At 41.3% G+C, this 11,907-nt stretch overlaps 1 protein-coding gene and 2 non-coding genes across 3 annotated transcripts; all 3 read right to left on the reverse strand.

Annotated features, from left to right (window-relative positions):
* Nucleotides 1-8,035: 8,035 nt before the first annotated feature.
* LOC110503509 (39S ribosomal protein L28, mitochondrial) lies at nucleotides 8,036-10,803 on the reverse strand. Its single transcript, XM_036962003.1, is given in 8 exon segments — nucleotides 8,036-8,996; nucleotides 9,151-9,237; nucleotides 9,447-9,549; nucleotides 9,551-9,567; nucleotides 9,703-9,837; nucleotides 9,954-10,030; nucleotides 10,033-10,271; nucleotides 10,625-10,803. Coding segments are annotated over 7 exon segments (765 nt in total). The 5' UTR covers nucleotides 10,241-10,271; nucleotides 10,625-10,803; the 3' UTR covers nucleotides 8,036-8,858.
* Nucleotides 10,804-11,177: 374 nt separating this feature from the next.
* Nucleotides 11,178-11,264, reverse strand: trnastop-uca. Its single transcript has one exon. It is a non-coding gene; the product is annotated as a tRNA-Sec (tRNA).
* Nucleotides 11,265-11,820: 556 nt separating this feature from the next.
* trnastop-uca lies at nucleotides 11,821-11,907 on the reverse strand. The gene has a single exon. It is a non-coding gene; the product is annotated as a tRNA-Sec (tRNA).

Here is an 11,907-nt window from a genome sequence, read left to right on the forward strand (position 1 = left end):
CCAGACATGAAGCTTGGCATTCAGGTCAAATAATTCAAACTTGGTTTCATCAAACCAGAGAATCTTGTTTCTCATGGTCTTAGCGACCATCGGGTTCTTGGTCACCTCCCTGACCAAGGCCCTTCTCCCCCGATTGCTCAGTTTAGCCAGGCGGCCAGCTCTAGGAAGAGTCTTGGTGGTTCCAAACTTCTTCCATTTAAGAATGATGGAGACCACTGTGTTCTTGTGGACCTTCAAGGCTGCAGACATTTTTTGGTACCCTTCCCCAGATCTGTGCCTCAACACAATCCTGTCTCGGAGCTCTACGGACAATTCCTTCGGCTTGGCTTTTGCTCTGACATGGACTGTCAACTGTGGAACCTTATATAGACAGGTGTGTGCCTTTCCAAATCATGTCCAATCAATTGAATTTACCACAGGTGGACTCCAATCAAGTTGTAGAAACATCTCAAGGATGATGAATGGAAACAGGATGTACCTGAGCTCATTTTCGAGTGTCATAGCAAAGCGTCTGAATACTTATGTAATACTGAATACTTTAAATTTGCAAAAAAAAATCTGTTTTCACTTTGTCATTATGGAGTATTGTGTGTAGATTGCTGAAGATTTGTTTTTATTTAATCAATTATAAATCAAGGCTGTAAGGTAAAAAAAAAATGGGGAAAAGTCAAGGGGTCTGAATACTTTCAGAAGGCACTTTAGAATGAATTAAAACTAGATTGTCCTAAATGTGGAATGATTAAATCATTTCAATCATGATAAAGGATAAAACTTAATTACCACATAACAGAAATACAGGAGGGAAGTTTGTTATATAAGGATGAACCAGGCTGAGGCCTGGTAGTGGTACAGTATGACTAGGCAGTTTTCCTAGCACTCCATTTAAGCAGACTCGCTACTGCTCCCTAGTGGTTCCCTCAGGATATTTACGGGAAAAATACATTGACACCTTTCTTTTTTCTCAATAACATTCAATTCAGCATTGAAAAAAAGCGCAAGTTTGTTCCACCTGAGTGAGTCTGACCACAAGTCAGAGACCCCTATGATGACACAACAAATGCATTTGATGGATATTTTTTGTCTTCTAATGCCTCTTAAGGAGAAAGTAATCTAAAAAATTAATAAGATTACGTTACTGAGTTCAGGTAATCAAAAAGTAACGGATTACAATTTTGGACAGGTAACTGGAACAGATTATATTTACAAAGTAACCTACCCAGCCCTGGTTCGGGAGCATTGAAAGTTGATGGCCCTATACACAGTGGGACTGTAATTTATCATGGGCGACATTAACACAAGCAGTCACAAAGCCTGCATCTACACAGGCAGCCCAATTCTGATCTTTTGCCCAGTTATTTGCACAATAACTGATCTGATTGATCAAAAGACCAATTAGTGGAAAAAAATATCAGAATTGGGCTGCTTGTCTAAATGCAGCCTAAGGTGAAAATATGTACTAGTGTGATGTGTACTTTGTGTGCAGAGGATGTTGTGGTTTAGAGATGGCCTTCATAGCTGTTTCTCTGGGGGATTCAAGGGAATCCTGGCCTTGTAGGCTGACTGGCTGATCTTAGTGTGGAAACAGTTAGCAAACAAGATGCTACCTGAATTTAGCTGATAGTGTTGTCACCTCCTGAACCACAATGGTTACAATAGGGCAGTGGTTCCCAAACTTTTTATAGTCCCCGTACCCCTTCAAACATTCAACCTCCAGCTGCGTGTACCCCCTCTAGCACCAGGATCAGCGCACTCTCAAATGTTGTTTTTTGCCATCATTGTAAGCCTGCCACACACACACTATACGATACATTTATTAAACATAAGAATGAGTGTGAGTTTTAATCACAACCTGGCATGTGGGAAGTGACATAGAGCTCTTATAGGACCAGGGCACAAATAATAATATAATAATCAATCATTTTGCTCTTTATTTAGCCAGCTTACATATGAAACCTTATTTGTTCATCGAAAATTGTGAATAACTCACCACAGGTTAACGAGAAGGGTATGCTTGAAAGGATGCACATAACTCTGCAATGTTGAGTTGTATTGGAGAGAGACTGCGTCTTAAATCATTTTCCACACACAGCCTGTGCCTGTATTTAGTTTTCAAGCTAGTGAGGGCCGAGAATCCACTCTCACATAGGTATGTGGTTGCAAAGGGCATCAGTGTCTTAACAGTGAGATTTGCCAAGGCAGGATACTCTGTGAGCAGCCCAATCCAGAAATCTGGCAGTGGCTTCTGATTAAATTACATTTTCACAGAACCACTTGTTGCAATTTCAGGCAGGGCATGAAAGGGATAACGAATCCAGTTGTTTGTGTCATCCGTTTCAGGAAAGTACCTCCGTAATTGCGCACCCAACTCACTCAGGTGCTTCGCTATATCATATTTGACATTATCCATAAGCTTGAGTTCATTTGCACACGAAAAATCATACAATGATGGAAAGACGTGTGTGTTGTCCATGTTAATGCAGAGAGAGAAGGGCTCCAACTTCTTAATCATAGCCTCAATTCTGTCTCGCACATTGAATACAGTGGCGGAGAGTCCCTGTAATCCTAGATTCAGATCATTCAGGTGAGAAAAACATCAGCCAGATAGGCCAGTCCTGTGAGAAACTAGTCATCATGCAAGCAATCAGACAAGTGAAAATGATGGTCAGTAAAAAAACGTGTCAATACTTTGCACCTTGATAACCAGCACACTTCTGTAGGTTGTAAAAAGCATTACATGGTCGCTGCCAATATCATTGCATAGCACAGAAAATACACGAGAGGTCAGGGGCCTTGCTTTAACAAAGTTAACCATTTTCACTGTATTGTCCAAAACGTCTTTCAAGCTGTCAGGCATTCCCTTGGCAGCAAGAGCCTCTCGGTGTATGCTGCAGTGTACCCAAGTGGTGTCGGGGGCAACTGCTTGCACGCGCGTTACCACTCCACTATGTCTCCCTGTCATGGCTTTGGCACCATCAGTACAGATACCAACATGAGCAGCAGCTACGTTTGGCTACATACGGACCGTTAGTGGAATTCCTGCGAGAGAGTAACGGTTAATGCGATTGGATGTTATCTATTTGACGAGGCTACCTGTACTTGACATTGTATTGTTATTTCGCTGAACACTAGACGGTTTAATTTTATTTTTGGCAGTGAAACGAGGCTACCCAGACGAGAAAAAAACCTCACCCAAATGTATAGCCCCGTTAGAAAATATAAATGGACTGTTTTTCTTAATGTGAATCACATTATTATTTGGTGTACCTCCGAAGGCATTGCGCGTATCCCTGGGGGAATATATATACCCCAGTTTGGGAATACCTGCAAAAGGGGAAAGTGTGAATACAAAACATTAGGAACATCTTCCTAATATTGAGTTGCCCCCTCCCCATAGCGATGCTGGCCCATGTTCACTCCATTGCTTCCCACAGGTGTGTTTAAGTTGGCTGGATGTCCTTTGGGTGGTGGACATTTCTTGACACACAAAGGAAACTATTGAATGTGAAAAACCCAGCCGTGTTGCAGTTCTTGACTCAAACCAGTGCGCATGGCACCTATTACCAAAGGCACTTAAATCTTTTATCTTGCTCATTCACCCTGTGAGTGACACGCACACACACACACACACACACACAATCCATATCTTAATTGTCTCAAGGCTTAAAAATCCTTCTTTAACCTGTCTCCTCCTCTTCATCTACACTGACTGAAGTAGATTTAACAAGTGACATCAATACGGGATCATAGTTTTCACCTGGATTCACCTGGTCACGTCATGGAAAGAGCAGGTGTCCTTAACGTTTTGTATACTCAGTGTATGTCATCTCCTGACGACTGTCTGATTTCAAATCCAGAAAAGGTTCGCCAAGTAAATAAACCTCGCCCGCCGACCCACTTGTCAGTCAATGACATAATGTAAATACATACCCATACAATCATGAGGGAATGGAACAAAGCAATTACCACATCTTGTCAAATTCAAAGTCGTTGAGAAGCTAAGTCTCAAGTCACAATGATCAGCTCATGTCACATGTCCATATTCAAATCTATAGTATACTACACTGTCATTCCATTCACTATCTTTACAATGAAATGAAATAATTTAAGACCCTGATCACACAGCAAATGAGGCATCTTCCCTGAATGATGATCCACGCATGGTATATTTCACTGAGTAATGCTTAGTTTGCATACTGTGCACAATCCTCATCGAAAACTCTGCCTGCGTAATGGCATAAAGACAGGTTTTTAAAAAAAGGTATGGGCCTTTTAGATTTAGAGTGAGGGTAATTCCAGCCTTTGGCATACAACATCGCCTATCCTTATAAGTTGAGGATGAACCTTTAGACAGGTAATTGTTGAGAAGTCCTACTCGGTTGCTAGGTTACAACACCCACGGGAGTCCCCCAACTAACAGGGATTCCCCGCCTAAACACACACTATTTGGTCATGGAAACAGTTACAGCAGGATATGTGCAGGCACACTGAAGGAGTCGAAAGCGAAAGCCACACAACAACAAAAAACACAGTGTTTACTGAAGAGCCAAGCAACTTCTTTTTCAATAATATAGTTGTGTACCATATAAGGGAATTTCATAAACACAGGTGTATGTGGTCTTCATTACATTTACATTTAAGTGAGTTAAGGAGTGTGTGGATGAACTCCATCTTGCCTTATAGTCCTTGTAATCTTCCAAGAAGCACAAACAGAGAGTGGGACATTACACAGCTGCGTTATATTCAAAATGTAAATAAGCTTATTTAAGATTAAATTGTGTTGTGTTGAGACTAAAACCATGATGACGACCTGGGGCCCCATTTATCAACGGCGTGTACATTTTGTCCAAAATTCTGGCGTAGGTGGAGATTCTAGGCTTTGCCTGTGCAACAAATTATTATTGGAATTTATCAAACTGTCGCATGGAACATACAGAGCCTTCAGAAAGTATTCATATCCCTTGACTTACTCCACATTTTGTTGTGTTACAGCCTGAATTCAAAATTGATTAAATATTTTTTTTAAATATCACCCATCTGCAAACAACACCCCATAACGATGAAGTTACTTATTTATTTTTCTTACATTTATTTAAAATGAAATACAGAAATATAAAATGTACATAAATATTCACAACCCTCTGTTATGACACTCCAAATTGAGCTCCGGTGCATTCCTATGATCATCCTTGAGATGTCATTACAACTTGATTGGAGTCCACCTGTGGCCAATTCAATTGTTTGTATGTGATTTAATAAGAAACACACCTTTCCATATAAGGTCCCACAGTTGATAGGGGTGCATGTCAGTGCAGAAACTACACCATGAAATCCAAAGAACTACACATAGATCTCCGACATTTCTTGATTATTGAAAGTATCCAAGAGCATAGTGGTCTCCGTCATTGGGAAATGGGAAAAATATGGAACTACCCAGACTCTGCCTACAGCTGTCCGTCCGACCAAAGTGAGCAACCCGAGCAAGAAGGACCTTGATCTGGGAGGAGACAGAACTATATAGTTCCTTGGCTGAGATGGGAAAACCTGCCAGAAGGACAACAGTTTCTACAGTACACTAATCTGGGGTTTATGGGAGAGTGGCCAGATCAAAAGAAACCACTCCTGAGAAAAGACACATGACAACATACCTGGAGTTTGCAAAAAGGCACATGAAAGACAGAACATAAGAACATAACATGGTTTGGTCATAGCAAAGCGCTATGTCTGGAGAAAACCAGGCTCAGGTAATCACTCATCTAACACCATCCCTACAGTGAAGCATGGTGGTGGCAACATCATGCTATGGGGATGCTTTTCAGCAGCAGAGACTGGTAAGGATAGAGGGAACAATGAACGGGGCCAAATACAAGCAAATCCTTGATGCGAACCTGCTTCAGTGTGAAAATGACCATAGACTGGGGGCGACGATTTACATTCCAACAGGACAATTACCACAAGCATACAGTCAAAAGAAAGCTGGGATGGCTTCAGAACAAGAATGTGACGGTCCTTGAGTGGCCCGGCCAAAGCCCAGACTTGAATCCCATTGAAAATCTGTAGAAAGACTTGAACATTTCTGCTCACCTTCGCTCCCCATCTACTTTAACAGCGCTTGAGAAAATATAGAAGAATGGGAGAAAAATCCCCAAATCCAGATGTGCAAAGCTGAAACGGACATACCCAAGACGACTCAAAGGTGCTTCTACAAAGTTTTGACTCCGGTTTGAATACTTATGACATTTTCTGGGATCTTTAATTTCAGCTCATGAAACATGGGACCAACACTTTACATGTTTATATTTTTGTTCAGTATATACAGTGCCTTGCGAAAGTATTCAGCCCCCTTGAACTTTACGACCTTTTGCCACATTTCAGGCTTCAAACATAAAGATATAAAACTGTATTTTTTTGTGAAGAATCAACAAGTGGGACACAATCATGAAGTGGAACGACATTTATTGGATATTTCAAACTTTTTTAACAAATCAAAAACTGAAAAATTGGGCGTGCAAAATTATTCAGCCCCTTTACTTTCAGTGCAGCAAACTCTCTCCAGAAGTTCAGTGAGGATCTCTGAATGATCCAATGTTGACCTAAATGACTAATGATGATAAATACAATCCACCTGTGTGTAATCAAGTCTCCGTGTAAATGCACCTGCACTGTGGCAAAAGGTCGCAAAGTTCAAGGGGGCCGAATACTTTCGCAAGGCACTGTATGTGTGTGCTCGTGAACCAGCATTACAACCATGTCTGGAAAACATCATTCACCTTTTATGGTAACAAAAACACCCTCATTTGCTGTATGATTGAGATTTTGGAGCTGGTCCCTGACGGTCTCTAAAAAAAAGCGCAATGGCCAATCTTAGCACATTTCTGGAAAGGTGTGGGCAGAAGGGTAATGTTCTGAAGTTACTTTTTCAAACCAAATGCATGCCGCCTACAGCGAGTGCCAAATACTGTCTGCATATTCTGCAATATTGAAACAATTTAAAAGTACTGCAGCCCACACTTCTATGCAAAATATAATGTACAAAAATAAACGCAACATACATCTTTTATTTGAACTCATAAAACATGGGACCAACACTTTACACGTTGCATTATATTTAGTTCAGTATATGAATTATTAGTTTATCAACACATGATTGTGTTTCTATCTCCTGCCCTGGTATAGGCTCTGAGATTATATAGGCTATGATGTTGCGCTCCTATCGCACAGCAACACCATCAAATATATTAAACAGGGCTATTGGTCTATTTACTTCAGAGCATGCTTGGCTATTGAATGAGCGATGGATAAATGGTAGCCTAATATTTGGGTCGTTCTACCAATTCAGTGTCTTTTGAGAAGTGTGACTTGGTTAAAAACAAACTTGATTTGAGCTCATTTTAACATTGTCTTAAAGAGTATATGTTCAACTTCAAGTGGTTATATATAAAAAATAACAATAGTAAGTTCCAAATAAAGTGACAGGGTTGACGATTTCTTCTTAAAATCAGCCATAAATTCCCTTGTGACAGGGGGAATGGAAGCTTGTGCGCAACAGGGGGTGCAACAGGGGGTGCAAGCTTCACAAAAATGTTGGATGCTCAACCCATTCAGTTTTCCAGCACAAAATGGCCAAAAAGGGTAGAACCAACTCACCTGCTTTTACACTATGATTTGACTATTAGATATTTATTTTGGAAAAAATACTTTAAAAAGGAATTGTTTCATCATACTAAAAAAAAAAAAAAGTGTTCAGTTAACGCTTGACCTTAAAATGAGAGAGAGACGTAAAAGAGTCACTGAATGATAATCTTCAGAAATTAATGTCAAAGAAACAAAATAAGGCTTTACAAGGATGGAGAAACTTGGGAGACATTTCGGGATTGACATGTCAAAATACTGAATTTTGTCACTTTAGCAAGCCTTTTTATGTAAAAATTTGATTTATTGACTTCTCCATGTGGTCTTTACTAAAAGGGCATTCGTTTTATAACAATTTAATATTGGTGCACAATTTCCACTTAAAATATCACAGGGCACTGTTTTCGTGGAATAACCTATTTGTTGTGTAGCAGGAATAAACCAGTCATGACAGAAATGGAGAGACATGTCCTGCAAATGATGATGATTTAGGCCTAAGCTATATAATAAAAGCAAAATAAATATGAGGATTCATGCTGCTATCTGATCTTATTCACCAATGTTATCATTAGGCCTACATTATAATGTTTTTAGTAGCCTACCATTACTATAATACCCATGCATCAAACACCCCCAAAATAACAACATTTGCTTGCAATACAATTGTTCAACCACTAGAAGTTGTGCATACGCATGGGGAAATGGGATGCCTAGCCAGTTGCACAACTGAATGCATTCAAATAAATGAGTTTTTCACATATGGTCTGAGCTGTATGTGCGATACGCACACTTTCCCATAAACATCAAAATTGAGAAATACCAACCTTTGTGGAAAAACGGGCACACGCAAGGTTTAGAGTATTTTTTTGTGTGCACGCACCTTTGATAAATGAGGCCCATGGCTGTCTTCTATCGTTCTTAAAATGATACTGAAAAAGGGGTAGTCACTCCCATCTAGAGGATAAACATGAGTATGACAGTCTAGATTAGGAATCAAGAGCCCAGTACCGTACAACTAACCACAACAATAACTAAGAATCAGCCAATAAAAACAGATTAAAAATGAATATTTTATTCCTTAGACAAATGATATAGCACTGAATGGGTAATATTTACAAGGTAACAACCCAGATGAATCAGCCCAAATCAGCTGCTGAAAAATAGAACCTGAATAAATAAGTGTCTTTCAATGGGACCAAGTGACCACCAAGTGTCCCCAAGTGTCACCATCAACAGGAAGTGACCTCAGCGCTCCTCGAAAAAATGGCCCTTACTTTTTCCTCCACCAGCTGTTGTTCAGAGAGCTTCTGGATGGCCAGCTCCTTCACCGGGTTCTCCACACAGCTCTTGAACAAAGGCTCCGGCTCCTGGGCAACAAAACAATAGAGTCCCGTTAGAGAGATTATGGGCACGAGCAGATACAATCTAAAAATCAGTCAATATCACCCGTGCATTTTTACCCTGGCAGGGTGATTACTGTGGGACACCATATGTCCCATGTGACTGAAACGATGCAGTTACCTTGTGCTCCAGTTGTCTCTGTTCCTCCACGGCCTCATCCACACTCAGGCCAACCCACTCAGCCTCCTCTGCGGGGATCTCAAACTCCTGTAGAGGGCAATGGAAGAAGGGCGAGGACAGAATGCGAGGGAGAGAGATGAGGGAGACCTCATTACGTCATCTATAAACTTTGTGCAGCACTTTCACTGACTTTATGAATGGTTGTTGCGTCATCTCCTATAGCAACTTGGTGAAAGCTCAAGACAAAAGGGTGTTGGAATTTCAAACCGTCATGGTCCAAAACATAACGAACCGACCTTGTGCTTGGTGTAGATCCTCTCCCTCTTGACAGGGTCCTTTGGGTCGAGCTTGGTGTCTTTAAAGGCCAGCCTCAGGAGCATGGCCCGCCTCAGGTCCATTCAGGTCCTCCTTTGGTGTCTGGAGGAGAATCAAGCGAGTCATTGGATGATGAAACCCACGCTGTGCCATCTTCTCAAAACACGGCACGTTGAACAATTGACATGGATCCACACACTATAGCTAAAGACGGCAACATGCAGACTCCTCTCTCACCCTCAGGATGTAATAGTCAATGAGGTCAAGGATGTGAGCCGTGACGGTGATGGTGAGCTTGTGGTTGAGGAGCTCACTGTACAGCTCTCTGGTGAACAGCTGGGGCTTCCAGACTCTTTCCAGCCTGGTGGAGAGCTGAAGAGATAGACAATGTTAGGATACATGCTCAGATATAGAATAAAGTGTGCCTGTGAATACACGGAACACAACAAATGCTCATGATATTCATTAATGCCCTTCATATCACTCACTTTGTCATTGTTTGCATATCTGAAGCCTGATATCCATCCTTCACCTCCCCATAGGCCGTCCTGGGACTCAGGGGGTAGTAAATGGGGATGGGGATGTCTTGGACCCACTTCTTGTGCCCTGTTTTGGGGTTGGCCCTGTATTTGACTCCCAGGGCCTTCCAGTGGACCGGGGTGGCCTGCGTAGTCTCCTCCAGAGAGCAGAGGTAGTGTTTGGGGAGGAAGGCATAGATCCCCTGCTTCAGTTTAAGGGCTTCCCAGATCTTTGAGGGGTACTTGTGGAGAGGCATGGTCACTGGGTTGGTATTGACGCATGCCTAGCTGGGAAAACAAACATATAATTGGACCAAGAGTAGTCTTGTTTGCAATTCCTTTACTTATTTGTTCAATTAAATCTCTTTACATTTAATTGTGCTTTTGTTAAACTCATTGTTAGACAACAGCAAGGTAAGGTGAAATAGCTATTTAAATAGGAATATGGAAGTCGGTGTAGCTCACTAACGTTAGCTAGATGTTGCTGCTGGGTTGTCTGGAGGTCAACAGCGAGCAATGCCGCACATTCGGTTTCACTAAACTAGCTACAGTAGCTGGATAGGACAGCTACGAAGCTATTTCTAATATAATTTCTAATTTGTTGCCAAATACTAGTCTACTTAGTTCAAACGGCAACTTACCTTTGAATTGGATAAACGACCAACTACACCATCAGATGCCGTTTATATCTCTCCACGTTACAAAAACAAGAACATGCAACATTTCCGCCTACTCCAACAAGGTTAAGAAAAAAGACCGCGAAGCGTTGATTGGTTTATCGGGTTTGGCAGTCATTCTGTGCTTCCGGTCTTGTTCGTTGAAGGATGCATAAAATTTGCGCCGCGCTGCACCATATTTTGTACTGTTTTGAGTGACGCAATAATCATTTTATAGTAGCAATTAGCCTTAAATGCCCTGTTCAATGACACATTGACAGATGTTTCACCTTGTCGGAGATTTGAACCACCGGGACTTCGGCAACTGACACAACGCTTTAACCGCTAAACTACCTCTCATCATCAATACCCAAATAAATGTATCAGACAGCGTGACTCTGTTGAAATACAACTAATTATAAAACAACATATATATCTTCAGGAACACACTTACATTGTTGTAGCTTTGCTGCGTAGTATATAAATCAGCGAATGTGTTAGTGATCAAAGTCCATGTATTTTGAGCGTTTATAAATTACGCCCGAAAGGTGGAATTGAACCACTCTGCCGCTAAGCAGCTACAGGTTTGAAGCCTGCACCCCGGACCACCGAGGCTCATCCGGGCATTTGAATGAGAGTTCGCAGTGCCTATATATACCTGATGGTGTACATAAGTGTTTCAGTGTCGGTGACAAAATGTTGTGGTAAAAGCAGCTGTAATATTTAGTATAAGGAATGTACGTTTTCCTACAATGAAAGTCGCAAGCATTTTACTGACTGTATAATGAAAGAAACACAGAAATTAAACGAAGTATGTTGTTAAAGGGAGGGCTTTTCGAAATAATGCAAAAATGCTAAGATTTGATTGGCTGGTTGACAACAAAAGGGGTGGAGTTTTTATAGTGTGTATCCAGGGTATATCCAGAGTCAACGTGGGGGGAATCTGTGCACTCATCGCTTAAAATGTGGTAGGACGTCCTACAACATCGCACAATAAAATTCAGTAGAACCTGTCAATGTGAAGATGTCATTGTTAGGTCCCGGGCCCATCCACAATTTGTGACTCTGTATTTACCTCCAGGAACACAATTGCGTTTGTTTTGCTGCGTAGTATATATCAGCGAATTCGTAAGAAAATCATTGGTGATCAAAGTCCATTACATTTGAATGTTGATAAATTACGCCCGAAAGGTGGAATTGAACCACTCTGCCGCTAAGCAGCTACAAGTTTGAAGCCTGCACCCCGGACCACCGAGGCTCATCCGGGC

Source organism: Oncorhynchus mykiss, chromosome 24 (assembly GCF_013265735.2).
Source record: "Oncorhynchus mykiss isolate Arlee chromosome 24, USDA_OmykA_1.1, whole genome shotgun sequence".
Classification (NCBI taxonomy): domain Eukaryota; kingdom Metazoa; phylum Chordata; class Actinopteri; order Salmoniformes; family Salmonidae; genus Oncorhynchus; species Oncorhynchus mykiss.